Source organism: Penicillium arizonense, assembly GCF_001773325.1.
Source record: "Penicillium arizonense strain CBS 141311 chromosome Unknown PENARI_contig023, whole genome shotgun sequence".
NCBI lineage: Eukaryota > Fungi > Ascomycota > Eurotiomycetes > Eurotiales > Aspergillaceae > Penicillium > Penicillium arizonense.
This window is the reverse complement of record NW_019173300.1, coordinates 412,328-426,597: the sequence shown is the minus strand read 5'-3', so window position 1 is coordinate 426,597 and position 14,270 is coordinate 412,328. Positions and strand designations below refer to the sequence as shown.

The window sequence follows — 14,270 nt, the reverse complement described above, 5'->3', positions numbered from 1 at the left end:
AAAGAACAATGAAAATTTTTGTTATATATTGCGGAGTACAGCAAGCTTTTGACAAGTAATATAACAAGATTAGCCGGAAACTTTTTCAATTCCACTGTGTTTCGTAGGCAGACGGGTAGGCAACATAGAATGAGGGGCAGAATGTTAAAGTTGTTCTACTGGAAATTCTGCCCAAGAATGCGGAACATGATTCGTCGGTTTTGTCCTCAGTGAATCGCACGCATCTCTTGTGTGACCACCCAAGGCTATTTGATCAAGAATGGCCATGACGTAATGTACACAAATCCCATTTAGTTAGATGTACCCATTTACCAAGCTAGCGCGTCTTGGCGGTGGGGCCCAGAAAGAATGAGTGCCAATTGGTGAAGCTGGTTTTGCACTTCTCTGTACAGCTGTGATCGTATTAAATATTTCTAACTGCTACACACTCTTACGCCGGATTCTTGATGTTCTTCGGCGCAAGCGTACCGAAATTGTGGGCAGAGCCCACCAGCTGTTGCCCCGCTCTAATATGGATAACGCTTCAAATCGTACGGGTAAGGTAAAGCCCCACATGACCAACACGTTTGGGAGCATAAGGAGCAGCATGGGCGGCAATGATAGTGCATGTTAATAGGTCGCATTCTCATTTCACAAATTCTACCTTTCAGCTTCCAGCAGCACTTTAAACCAGGGCGTAGCTAGCCATGATTATGTGTTTTTGTTCCTCTGGTTATCTACCACCATTTTACAGTTCATCGTTTTACCAGCATGACATGGCAATGGTCTTCAGCATTTAATGTCCAATAACGCTCTTTTCAACACAAATTTCGAACACTTGACCATCACAATGGGACCGCGAGGCACATCCTTGGGCATTCTCAACTTTCATTTTCGTATCCTCGCAACCTCAGCCATAAATCTTGCTCCCTACTTTCACTTGCAGCAATTAGTTATTGTATTAATACACTGACTAGATCCCATTGTACACAAATTTTATGCTTCAAACTGTTTATTACAGCCTTCTTTATCAAGTTGGTAAACTAGGGATTCTGGTGAGCAGAAAGAGCCGGGATGTATCGTTTATGAATGAGATGAATTTTTGAACATGACAGATTTTTAGCGTTGTGTATATCCCTCTTGCGGGTAAATATTGTACCTTTCAACTTAACAGAATAGAATAGAACAGAATAATACACAGAGAACAACTAGTGTTCCCAACCACCAATCCCACCCTCAAGTCAAGCGAAGTATAGCGTAGTCACCCAATCAACAGGCCCACGATAAACCCATCCTAAACATCCAATCCCATCAGACATTTAAAGATTACCCTGTCCAGCGTTAGCAATAACGCTCGAAACAACGGTAGTGCTAGCGGCAGCAGAAGCAATGTTCTTGCCGGAAAAGCCGGACAGGAACCCAGTATCAGCCTGGCTGAAGGTACCGGAGGATCCGAATCCGTTGACCACGCAAGACCGGCCGAGGTACGAGCTGCATTTGGCGTTGGTGGTGGTGTCAGGCGAGCTGAAGAGCTGGCCAGAGATTGGGGCCTCGACGACGGTGGGGATGTTCTGGAAGACGTTGCCCTCGGCGAGGACGTAGCCGCCGGAGCCGATCTCGAAGGCATGGCCGCTGTTGGAGTACCAGTAGTTGTTGACCTGGGACACGTTAGTATTCAACGGGGTTTGAAATGAGTGTGCGGTGTGTGGGGGGATGCTTACGGCGTGCAGGAGGGTGTTGCCCGTGACCTTGGGGGCACGGCCGGACGTGTGGTAGATGTAGTTTCCCTTCAGGGTGACGAGATCGCTGGAGCCGTCGAGTAAGATACCCCAGTAGTGATAGCCGTCGCAGGTGGCGGAGTAGTCGCTCACGCCGTTGATGTAGCTGTTGGAGATGGTGACGCGCTTAGAGGCGTCGGTGCCGAGGACGATGTGCTGGCGGCCGATGCGGGCGGTGGTGACATGGTCGATCCAGACCATGTCGGCGTTGTCGATGGTAATGGCATCGCCTCCCCAGACGTACTTGGGGTTGATGTCGGTGACGGCAATGTTCCTGCGGAGGTTAGACTGTGTGCACTACAGGGTGTGGATTCTGTCCCGGGAACTGAATACGCCCAAGTGTGGACAGTGGACTTACTGGATGATGATGTTGCTGGCACCGCTGACGATACGGAGACCCTTACCCTTGATGATACCGGCGGAGCCAGAGCCCAGAATAGTCTTGTCGGAGGCGATGGTGATACCGAGGCTGCCGGCGTTGTCACTTAGGGGTTGTTAGCGTGTATTCTTGTTTGAAACAGGCAGGTTGGCATACTAGGTCACGGAGACGGAGGGAGCAGACGACTGATAATTGGTGCACCAGTTGTTCTGGTTGATAGCAAGCTGGCAAGCAGAGGCAGTACCCCAGGGAGCACAACCAGTGCCGGTGGTGGTGCCCTCAGTGTTGCGGAAGTCGAAGGTTTTGGTCAGTACAATGACACGGGGAGAAGAGTCACCCAGGTACGAGACCAGCTCGGCGGTGGTGCTGGGGTAGACTGGGGTAGCAGAGCCACCACCGGTCACACCCTTGGCGAAACCCTCAGCAGCGCCCGAGACGGCGATGGCAGAGGCCTGGGCGGCCATGGCTGCGACAACGGCAATGTACTTCATGATGACACCCATTGTGTGTTGGGATGTATGAAGAATGGAGTGGTGCTGAAAAGGACATTGTCTGGGATGGGGCCATGCTTTATAGATAACAGCAGCGACGCCAGTTTCCTTAGTCGATGGTGGTGAGAATACTAAGTTTTCCCCAAGTTAAGACAATTAAAAATTAAAAAGCCGACCACCCGCACTGTTGTTTCATTTTCAGGGGCGCCGTAATGCTGCTATTAGCTCGGCGGATGGCGACCGAGGCCCTAAACGTGTGTATGAGACCGAACCACATTTTGTGCGGAGAAAGGCCCTAGAGGCTGGCCAAGAAGGGGCTATGTTCGATGGGAAAGGTCCTGTTTCGTTGGGAATAGAAGAATTGTTGCAGAGGAGATCACATATTGGCAGTGCTTCGGCGTCACTCAGCCATTGCGTTAATTTCGTAATTTCCAGGAAATATCGTAGGTATAATGATAGAAAATATCCCCGGTCGCAATCTAGCCAGCATTAGAGGATCCGCACCGGTGCATGAGGATGTTTCACACTTGTTGTGGCTCCACCGTAACTGGGTGGAGTAAGCTTGTTTTATGTCTGTTGTTGCGGGATTTTACTCGGATAGGGCTGGTCTCCGGGATGGCTTAGATTGGCTGTGAGCAGTCTATTCTGTGGCTAAAACTCCGTATTGGGTGTGTCGTGTTCTTTTGTTTCTGTTCCTGTAGGGTCAGGAGGTTGGAGTGTGAGAAGTATCTTCGAGGTAATTCCTCCGTCTTGGCTATGAATCTGGATGGGATCGTCGCAAAAACGGTGTTTTTCTGGTGTTCATTGATCAACAGAGAGTTCGCCTCCGGTTGAGATTTTGTATCAATTACAGTAGGTCCTGGCAAACTATGAAGATCAGCTTCTGTCGACCACTCGGGTTACTGGGTCTGGTGGATTGGTATCAGATGGGATCCACGTGCGGGATCGTTGGGAATTTCGGGGAATTTATGGTGATCTCGTCTATATTAATGGCTGGCAGAGCACGAGGTTCTTCGCAGAGAATTTGGGAATCATGTCTCGATTGAGTGAAGCATGGCATGACGAGCAGAGATCCCAAGAGTCACCATGCCGGCCGCAGGTATCAAGGGTTCTCTCCAAAGACAGCAGCAAAGAATCGTCATTGTCGACACGATAGATGTCAGTGTTTGACACAAACTTGCCACACGAACAACAAACACTTTTTTTGGAAGCGGCGGAAATGTCGTCCTCGTACCTGGCTACCGATGCTCGAATGTGTGAAGAAGAGAACTCCGGGGAAATGCATCAGAGGCGAGGGCGCGAACCTCCAACTCGTCGCGCAGGAAGCACAGCGCTCGAATTAAATTGTCCCGCGATGTCGCCAACTCTAACGTTCTTTGTCTTTTGGCGGCTGCTTGTAACGATTGCATCTTTTCTCTCCGGCGACTGGGGATAGTTGTGAGACCCGGTGGCGTCTGTAAGGGAGATAGCGGCAGAGGACCCGCAGGACGCATCACTCTTTGTGTTCTCGGCTCTGTTCTGGTAATTAGTGGAGAAACTGCATGAAGCGAATTGTTTGAGATATTGGACGAGAGAGGCGGGGTCAGACGTGGTAGCGAAGCAGGTGCGGGAGGCCGTAGAACAGTTCTGCTTGCAGGCGCTAGAGGCCGTGACCGAGATACACTGACTGACAAAGATGTCCCGGCGTCATGAACAGGACGAAGTGTGTGCTAAGAGAGTCGAAATTGCCAGGCAATCAAACAAAGGTGGACGTGCCAGACCTTATCTGAAGCTGTCCTCACAGTGTAGTTCTCTGCCGACAGCGATCACAGGTCCTATATCGTGTCGGCTGCCAAGGCCGGGCACACTGAGAGCACAAAACGCGCAGCGTTGGAAATACCGATGCGGAAGCCGGAGGAGGCGGATCAGTAGGATAGTTGATTCCTCCTACAGCGGCTATAGATTGTCGAGAACCACGTACTCGCAGAGAAGCCTTCCGGCGGCAATTATCGCAGGTTCTAAAATTAGTGGACTGCCATGGCTTTGCAACCAGAACAGATTATACCTCGCCCAGGAAGAGATGGCATTAGTAGTAGAGGTGATTCGGAAGCACTCAACAGTATTAACCCACAAATTTTCCTAAAAGATAAACGCTGATGCCGTGTGGATGATACAAAGATGAGAAGTAATTAGCAGCGAGAAAGAATCTTGCGTATAATAATATAGCGTATATAACCGAACAAGGACGGTATTACAGAAGACGAGGACGCCGGAAAGCGTCTGTCGGTCAGCAATACGAGTGGAAGGACCAGGATCCAGACACGGAGAAACAGCAATAGAAGGGCATACGAATAGGGGAAGCACAAACTGATGGCTTTAGTATTCAGCCGATCTACATCGTCCTGTGTTAGAGCTGCTGGCCGCGCTCGAGTGAGAAGACCATGGAATGAAGGATCTTCTGATTGCCTATCTGCTCGTCCAAGATGACTTGTTTGAATCGATGCTAGATCATTTGGCCATTCGCATCTTCATCGTTGCCGGCTCTTGGTTCCTTCCACAGAGCGGGGCCTCGCACCCCAGGGAATTGGAAGAAGTCACCCATGAGAACAACCACGGGTAGTTCCCCCAAAGAGACCGGGGGAAGACCTGCCCAATGAGCGGGCAAGCATGCAATGGTTGTTAACGACACTGAGCATCGTCAGGTCCATCATGCTCATTTCGTCAATGAACATGATGGTCTTGGGTTCCAAAATTCTTCGCACACGGGACCCCGTTGCATTCTTTTGCAGGCGGTTGATGGAGATGCCCAGTGACGTGTGATACGTGTTCCCGCCGATCGTGTCCGCAGCAGCACCGGTAGGGGCCATCGGCATAATCTCATCTTTGCGTCCCAGAAAGCCTATGGCGGCGACAATGGCCCTGGGAATTTGGGACTTCCCTGTGCCACCTTCTCCAGTGATGCAGAGTAGGAGTTGCTTCCGTCCAGAAGAGCATATGGATGGTTTACCTAAGCCAAAGCTTCCGCTAATATCTTTGTCACCATTAATTGCTGCTTCTTGTTTATAGGGGTATCTTGGCCAACGAACAATGCTAGAGAGGCGGCTGTTGGATTCTGACCAAGCTGAAATCTCCGATCTTGCAGAGACTGGAATACGTCCAACGCGATTTGTATAGGTTGTAGGAAGCCATCTCCAATATCTTGGTCAAAATTATCTTGCCGGAAGAACGAGTGTAGTTCAAAGGAAGATCGATTGTTATTGTACTAGAAAGAATAACTGACCGTAGATTCCGCACCCTTGCTTCCAAGACGACAACCTTAAACTTGGGTGCCTTCAACGCAATTCGACTAACTTATATTCCCAGGTTCTTGCAGAGTAGTAGCTTATCTCGCATTTGGATGAATATGTAAGATAGATGACGCGAGCCTTGAGTATGATAAGGACCTCAGGGGCCAATGAGAGTTATTCACAAACGCTGTACAGTACAGATTGGGTACAACTCTAGATACCCTGCGGAATATATGCGTTCGGTCCATCGTACTGCCTCCTGCCCTTCCAGACCCAATAAATCCCGCTGGAAATTATCACCGCGCCAAAAATCAGTGATGAATAGTTCATGTTCAGCGCAGTAACTGGCTGATACGGGGGGAAGACCATGAATATACTCGTATAGACGAGGTAGCACACCGACATCAGGTTAAGAGCGACACCAGAACGGCCGAGTTTCCAGGGGCCGTAGTGTAACGGACTCAAAGAGAACAGTCGAAGCCACAGCATTAATGCGATCGGAACAACATACGACACATGCAGTCCTAGTACTGCAAGGAAGAGAATCGCGTTGAATGCGGTCTTTGACTCAATATTAATCAGGCCGAGGAGAACTAGGACGACACCAGTAGCTAGGATCGCCCGCTTAGGTAGCTGCGTTTTGCGATCGAGTTCAACAAGGTATGCATGGCCGGGTAATGCTGGAACATCGTCAGCTCTGACTGTATTACCCTTGAAAATATCGTACCTTTGTCACGAGTGAGCGACCACACCATTCGTGATGTGGACGCTAACAGGGCAATGGTCGCCAGCCATGCTGCAAGAATGAGCATCGAGACCATTGCACTACCAGCCCCTTTGGATCCCGTTACACCGCGGAAGATCTCGATAATCGGATACCCAGTCGCGCTGTCCAGAGCAGTCTGCATGTCGCCCATACAGAAAAGAATGGCGAGCAAGAAGACAAAACCCATTGAGCCGTTGATTGCCACCGAGCCCAGCATACAGTATGGCACCGCAACCTCAGGGTTGGCCATTTCCTCGCCGAGATGGATCGCTCCGTCGTAACCTGATATTCCGATGTTATTTCCTTGGGGTATGCTTCGCTTGGGGCAGTGCTCACCAGCCAGGACATAGCTGCTCGATAGCATGCCCAGGGACCATGCTATGCCGTCACTGGTCCAACCGGAATTGTTCTCGAAGAGGGTGAAAACGAAGTCAGCTGAGTGCTTCGCAGGCGAGCAAGCCCACACAACTGCAAAAATTGCAATAAACGCCAGAACGTGGATGATCAACGATGATCTTTCCACCACCGAAAGAAAACGGCTTCCCCAGATGTTGATAACAGTACCGAGAACAACTAGGCCCCAGTACATGAGTGATACATGCCAACGCTGGGCTTCATAATTCTCGTGGTTGAGGATCAAAAGCCCCTGTATCATCCCTGCAGCGAGGAAAGGAGCACTAGCTGCGAAAGAAATCCAGCCAAATGTACCTAGCAAATACCCAGAACTATCAGTGAGATGCCTCAACCTATGCAAGATTCTTAACTCACCTATCCATGCCACAACCCAGCTGAGAATCTTCTGACATCTCTTCGGAGCCAGCAGCGCTGTGAAGTGATATTGACCCCCGGCAGTCGGGTACCTGCGTATCATTTAGCCTTGGCCGCCGAGTAAAATTGGGTGTCCCCTAACATTGAAGCCAGCTCTCCCAGGGACGCTGCAGTTGCGAGAGATCCTATTACCGCCACTTTGAACCTGTTAGTTGTGATTGCTGATATGATCCCCGGTTCCTCGGACTAACATATATATCCATATATTAAGGAGGCTGGTCCGCCACTAATCAACCCAGAGGCCATGGTACTTTGCAGAAACCGTCAGTACTGGAGGAGAACGTCCAAGTATCCAACCGTACCTTGACAATGCTTCCCATGTCGCCATCAGAATCACAGTCGTAGACAAGATAGTCAACCGAGAAAACCCTTTCTAGAAGTGAATCAGTCACTGAAATGTATATCAGCCATGATGTTCTCCTGGTCGCAATTACCTTGAGTTCATGTGTCTCTCCTACGTCGTGACTCTTGTGTCTCCCCATTTCCAGGGAAAAGTCGAAGGAGTTCATTGGCACGTCCTTTTTCACTGGCTCCATCATGGTGAATGTACAGTTTTAAGCGAAGTACTGAGTAATGGTAAGATGGAAATGAAGGTTGCGCAATAGGTGCGTTCCTGCATAGCACATATAATCGCTCCTACCTTCGAAAGGATCCGTCACGGAATGTTTTTAATGATCTATTGGCAATACGAGGATTGACGATTGAGCTGTTTATGATAAAGCCTAACCACAACTCTATTGACTACCCAATCTCTCTGGCCGAAAAGAGTGCGCAAAGTGTGGGGAAGTCAGCATATGGGGCGAATGAATACCCGAGAAGTCAAACTTGCTCTCAAAGGCCTTGTGTGTGATACGCCGACAAGGTTGGTCCACTGCGTGATCGGCAAATTGCCACCTAAGCTATCCATTATCTACATATGGTTGAGCCAATCGCAACGTGTTGCGAGGGAGTGGGAACGGCCAGACCATTCCGGAGCAGGTGACTGAAGCTACACACAGGTGTTCGAGACCATGCAAGATCTATGCGGGCACCTAGGAGTTTGTTCGAGATTTCGCGATCTTGGTAATTCGGCCGAGGGTATCGGAACTTCGGTGCCTCATATTGGTTCAGTCGCATAACGCCGGTATGTTGTATTTCCGTACCCGGCGCGCGCACGCCTTTCCCGAGCCAGCATCACGGGGGCTTCCGCCATCCATTTCGTTGAATATTACGGACGACTTCCTTTAACTGTGAATATAGATCCTATACGGCCTCGTTAGGTCCGCACTGGGCGCACTGGACCAACACCAAATCCAAAAAGAAACTGACAGAGGGAAAGGATACAAGCGAGGGGGTCCGTAGTCAGACTCTGGAGGAATCACTTATTCTCAATAATGCACAAGCGGAGAGTTCTTAGGCGAGGTCTCAGCCGCACTTAAATGCGATCAAGCCAGGGTGGCTATAAGTCGCCGCGGTTTTCATGGCGGCGATCGCGTGCATCACTTGGTCAAAGAGGGTGAAATTGTTGTGATATGAAGCTGGTGCAGATCGGGAATCAAGCCTCACCATCGGAATTAATTCCCGCATTGTCAATACGAAGAATTTGAAAATCAACTTGATTTTACTTGTTGTATATATAGCGTTCCTCCGCCCGCATTAAAATACAGCCGAGTGGTGTGGAGAAAGCCGCTTCTCCGCACTTGTAGACCCTCAAACCTCTCGTGCGGAAAGTATCGAAGTGATAAAGTCATCTCCATGCCCAACCAACGACAATTACCACGAAACAGATTGAAGACGCGCAGTGAGTTTTCTATGGAGAAGCCAACTAAATTTTACTGACCTCACTAGCGGGCTGCCTGCGCTGCAAACAGAGGGTATGCCGTTTCACCATATTACATCGCGTTACCGGGCTGACCGAATTCATAAAGCGAATTAAATGTGACGAGACTCATCCGCATTGCAATCAGTGTACCCGGCGTGCGCATGAATGTCCTGGCTACAAGCGTCCCTTGAAATGGACCGCGAAACATGAAGTGGAGCATCAGACGTATCAGGGAAATTTTGAGCACGCACCAGCCGTGAGCACTGTCGAGGTATCCGAACCCACAATAGCGCAATTTTTGGTTGCACCGAGCGAGCCTGAGTCGGCTATATGCAATACTCGAGATGCGAGGGCGCTGTATATGGCGAGCCAAGCTGCCAACTTTCAGGCCTTTGCAGATCCTGGAGCGAGTCACACGCATGATGGCGGCAAGCCAAGGTATCAAAGTTGCTCAGACGACGGTAATGCAAGTACTGGATCCCTTGACTTGCTGTCGTCAAACGAGGCTCTGGGACCCGGATTGGAATGTACGGCAGGGGAGCTGATGGATTGGTCTGACTTATATTTGCCTCTAACGCTGTCGCTTGAAGACAAGGATACGGAAATAACGAGACACTACTTTTCGAGCGTCTGTCGGATTCAATCCTGCGTCGATTCTAGCAGCAATTTCTTCCGTGGGGAGATCGGGACTATGATGGCCTCTAGTCCGCTTATCTACCATTGTGTTCTCTCCATGTCAGCCGCACATCTTGCCAACATAAGAGGCGACTTGGGAACCACCGCGCTGGACCACAGGACCAAAGCGATAACTTGCTTGAAGTTGAGAGTAATGAACATGAAAAATGAGAGAGATCTTCAAAGTTGCCCCACAGTTGATTACTCAACAGAAACACTACTCGGGAGTATTCTTCTGGGAATGACCGATGTAGGTAGTTATAGGGTGGCTACCTATTCATAGAGCGCTGACACGTTTTTCTAGGGTTGGCACAATCCATCGTTTCTCGGGTCTACTCACTTGCATGGCGCGAGAGTCTTGTTCAAAAGGTGGATATCGGGGATCGATAAAGGCACGGGCACATCACTTGCTTTCGCGTGCTCCTCTCGCGTAGGAAGTGCTATGGTGGGAATCATGGCCTATTGGGAGGCAATGTCGTCCTTTCTCACAACCCAATCTCTGGACGCGATGTCCTACCTCGAGAATGTTTGCGACCAGGGCCCGACAACGATAATTCACCCTACGCCTTGGACGGGCATCGGCACGGCATTATTTGTATACTTGGCCAAGGTAGGCACTTTGGCCAGGCAAAGGGCATTGGTCAAAAATCTTTCTCTTGTTGGGAAATCCGAAGAAATCCAAAATCAGCTCAAGACTGACCTTGTGGAATCGGCTCGAGATACTGAGGCTGCGCTTTTAGCATTCCGAGCTCCAAGCAAGGACCGTGTAGAAGATACCGGTGACCCCTCGACTCCGCTCAAGCACTTACAACAGTTAGTTCAAGTATACAGACTCTCCGCCTTACTTGAGCTCTACAGAAACTTCCCAGCGCTCCTTAATGGTCAGGTGGGAGCGCTATCGGAAGAACCTGCTCCAGCGCACAAGATACTAGCGCTCACAACCGCGATACTAACAACAATCGCCACCATTCCGCAAACATCAGGTGTCAACAGTCTACTTACCCTTCCGCTCATTATCGCCGGCAGCACACTACAATCAACAATAAAGTCAACACCTAGGCAATTCCGAGAGGGATCCTGGGCCATTCTTTCAGATGATATTGTTTCCCTATCTAGTCAGGACGATGTTCAGCTATACTGGCGTAATTTTGTCAGAAGTCGATTACAGGCAATCAGGGATTATGTTGGTATAGCAACAGTCTCCAGGGCAATCGAAATTGTTGAGAAGGTGTGGACCCGGTGTGATATGCAGGCTTTGTCGCTGCCTATGGAGTTTATCCAGTGGATCGATGTTATGGTGGATGAGAAACTGGAAGCGATCTTCGGGTGATGATGTATGTAATTGAGAGATCCAAAATTATCACGCAGATAGTTCAAACATGGCTATCTCCCTAGCTAATCGCCATCCACTCTGATCTGTATCGTCCCTTTGTGGCGTCAGTTTTCATCCCGATTCGGCAAAACAATGCGGCGAGACAGGAGGACGCGATTGGCCGAAATCTCTAATAGGATCTCGGAGGCTCAGCATCACTCGTTTAAGTAACAAAGTAACTTCAAGAGCTTTACCAATACTGACCACTACATACAACTTTCCAAAGATATGCCATTCCAGATCAAAGACAGCACCGAGCGCTTCAAGATCCCCAACTATCGCGGTATACCGAATGTATACTTCGGTGAGTATTTGACGTCCTATCTCATCTGAGACTTTTAACATATTCACTTCTCCTCAGCGGACCTTCTAGGAACTGAAGACACCGATGTCTCCAATCCTATTGTTGGGGCATGGTTCCGTATGGAGAAGGGTGAAGAGGCCACGCCCCCGACATATGAATATGATGAGTTTGGCGTTGTTATTGAGGGTACGCACTATACGGCTAGAATACCAATAGTCTGAAGTTAACGAGTTATGGTAGGGGAGATAAACCTTCGAGATGAGACTGGTGAGACGGCAACAGTTCGAGCGGGACATGTATTCTTTTTCCCACGAGGAAGCACAATTACCTTTTCGTCTGATAGTTATGGGTTGGCTGTAAAGTGTGGAGGGCGGTATCTCGCGAAGCTGTGATTGTATTATGTTAACCTCTTAAGGTCTGTTGAATAGTTGCAAGCCCGTGAGCATAGGATTGAAAATTGCCTTCATTTGATACACAACAATCTCATGATCACGACACCCGAGCTGTAGTATTAGGTGTCTGCTCTAGTGCGCCTGATTGAGTTCAGACAAGTCATCAAACTCCGAGCGCTCCTCCAAGTCATTCCCACATGTGGAGCTGTACCAATTAGGAAAAAAAGTGCGCGTACTTGCAAAGACGCACTTACGTCGCCGGAGATCACATAGATCGTCTACCAATCGCAAAGAAGCGTAAGACGCACGACTCAGAAAAGAGCGAAGAGGATTCGGAATATTCCGCACTCGATGGAGCGTGTGCTTTCTATCATCTGCGATCGTAGGGGGGTATATTAGTACACCACACAACAACCATGTCGGCTCGATGAACGAAGCGAGACTAGTCCTCAACCAGCATGTCTCGCTCAAAAGAGGGTTACCTGTGGACCCCCGAACAAGTTACGGAGGGCCTACTCACCGCCGCTGTTCAACAAAGCTCCCCGGCCATCAAAGACCGCTACGATATAATCGTTATCGGCGCCGGTTTCGCCGGTCTCGTCGCCGCCCGAGACTTGAACCAGAAACATGGAGTCGATGTCCTTCTCCTTGAAGCGCGCGATCGGATCGGCGGCCGTACCTGGACGGCTAGGGTCCTCGGCGAGGAAATCGAGATGGGAGGTACATGGGTCCATTGGGCGCAGCCGCACCTCTACTCCGAACTGCACCGATATGGCCTACATCGAAATTTGAAGGCATCAGCAGGAACCATTGCGCCTGAAAAGCAAGAATTCAAATCTTCCTCGGGAGATATAGAAGAAGTATCGAGTGCGGAAGGTGGTGTTGTGCTGGAACGAGTAGCACAGAGATTCTTCACTATAGACGGGCTGAATAGTAGATCTCTCATGCCGTATCCTCATGATTCGCTGCGGGACCCTGCACCCTGGAGGAAATACGACCACCTTAGTGTGCATGATCGGTTGGATCAGCTCCATGACATCCCACAACCGGAGAAGGACCTGTTCGAATCAAATATCAACACATTTGGCAGCGCGCCGGGCAAGGACATTGGGTTCGTGGAGGCATTGAGATGGTTCGCATTAGGCGGTCATTCTATTGCTGGCATCTTCGAGATGGCTGGGATACATAAGATTGGAAAAGGAGGCATGACTTCGTTGGCGAGCGCTATTCTGGACGAATACACCGGCGACCGGCTCTTTAACACAGTTGTTGCCGAGATTCATCATGTCGAAAGCGGTGTTGAGCTCTCGACAACGGACCGCCGAACCTTGCGGGCAAAAGCTATCATTTCAACGATTCCACTGTAAGTCATCGAATCAGTGCACCTCACTACCCCATGCAATATTTGCTAACGGCTCCTATAGGAACTGTCTCGGCGACATCAAATTCGCGCCTCCTCTCTCCCCTCTTCGCCAAAAAGCAATTGCGCAAGGCCACATCAACCAAGGGGCAAAAATACACTACAAACTCCGCGAGACACTTCCTGCCTGGTTCTGGACAGGCGATTCCAAGAGCGACACAAGCTTTGTCTTCGCCTTCTCAGATCACAATGGAACACAGCTGTCGGGCCCGTCCGGGACCTGGTGCATCGGCTTTGGATACAACGGAAAGCTGACTGACAAGACGGACTCCCAGCGTATAATTCAGCAATTCAACAAAGACATAAATCCTAGCATCAACGTGGAGGCTTATGCTACGCATGACTGGGCGAATGATCCTTACGCCAAGGGTGTTTGGGCGTGCTGGGGACCTAATGCTATATCGAGATACCTAGCTGAACTACAACAGCCTCATGGGCGGGTTATCTTTGCAAATGCGGACTGGGCTGATGGATGGAGGGGCTTTGTTGATGGTGCTATTGAGCGAGGACAGGTTGCTGTACGAGATACGCTGAATGTAGTAAAGGGGCATCAGACGAGCACGGCGAAGTTGTAAAGTGGTTTTCTCCATTCATCTGGCGTTGAAAATAGCTTTAAAATAGTTTGTGGGAAGCACTTTTGCACCTTTCGACAGGATAATCAATATGTCATATGTCACAAATAACTTATCTTACGAATACTGCATGAAACCGGGTCTATAGATGATCCGAATAGCTTCGGGTATAGAGTATATCCGGAGGTTAGTCATGTAATTAGAAACCGCCCCATACAATAGTGAGAAATAGGGGTAATGGAATTAC

General features: G+C 49.6%; 6 protein-coding genes across 6 annotated transcripts; 3 read left to right on the top strand and 3 right to left on the bottom strand.

Moving 5' to 3' along the window:
- Positions 1-1,298: 1,298 nt before the first annotated feature.
- PENARI_c023G00665 (polysaccharide lyase family 1 protein) lies at positions 1,299-2,639 on the bottom strand (the record flags this gene model as incomplete). The annotated part of the gene is made up of 4 exons (XM_022635480.1): positions 1,299-1,637; positions 1,701-2,031; positions 2,116-2,241; positions 2,293-2,639. 4 exons carry the CDS (start codon positions 2,637-2,639, stop codon positions 1,299-1,301), a joined length of 1,143 nt encoding a protein of 380 aa, XP_022484545.1.
- A 1,272-nt stretch (positions 2,640-3,911) lies between these two features.
- PENARI_c023G07622 (uncharacterized protein) lies at positions 3,912-5,479 on the bottom strand (the record flags this gene model as incomplete). Its single annotated transcript, XM_022635570.1, has 2 exons — positions 3,912-4,293; positions 5,253-5,479. 2 exons carry the CDS (start codon positions 5,477-5,479, stop codon positions 3,912-3,914), a joined length of 609 nt encoding a protein of 202 aa, XP_022484568.1.
- Positions 5,480-6,106: 627 nt separating this feature from the next.
- On the bottom strand, positions 6,107-8,026 carry PENARI_c023G11465 (putative GABA permease; the record flags this gene model as incomplete). The annotated part of the gene is made up of 7 exons (XM_022635618.1): positions 6,107-6,573; positions 6,621-7,367; positions 7,428-7,519; positions 7,570-7,624; positions 7,679-7,737; positions 7,790-7,860; positions 7,922-8,026. 7 exons carry the CDS (start codon positions 8,024-8,026, stop codon positions 6,107-6,109), a joined length of 1,596 nt encoding a protein of 531 aa, XP_022484558.1.
- A 2,445-nt stretch (positions 8,027-10,471) lies between these two features.
- PENARI_c023G08791 (uncharacterized protein) lies at positions 10,472-11,293 on the top strand (the record flags this gene model as incomplete). The annotated part of the gene is made up of 1 exon (XM_022635589.1): positions 10,472-11,293. One exon carries the CDS (start codon positions 10,472-10,474, stop codon positions 11,291-11,293), a length of 822 nt encoding a protein of 273 aa, XP_022484632.1.
- Positions 11,294-11,563: 270 nt separating this feature from the next.
- PENARI_c023G02861 (uncharacterized protein) lies at positions 11,564-12,081 on the top strand (the record flags this gene model as incomplete). The annotated part of the gene is made up of 4 exons (XM_022635509.1): positions 11,564-11,639; positions 11,697-11,825; positions 11,880-12,000; positions 12,075-12,081. The coding sequence occupies 4 exons, from the start codon at positions 11,564-11,566 to the stop codon at positions 12,079-12,081; spliced, it is 333 nt and encodes a 110-aa protein (XP_022484646.1).
- A 408-nt stretch (positions 12,082-12,489) lies between these two features.
- PENARI_c023G07476 (flavin monoamine oxidase family protein) lies at positions 12,490-14,026 on the top strand (the record flags this gene model as incomplete). The annotated part of the gene is made up of 2 exons (XM_022635569.1): positions 12,490-13,394; positions 13,456-14,026. The coding sequence occupies 2 exons, from the start codon at positions 12,490-12,492 to the stop codon at positions 14,024-14,026; spliced, it is 1,476 nt and encodes a 491-aa protein (XP_022484519.1).
- Positions 14,027-14,270: the final 244 nt, after the last annotated feature.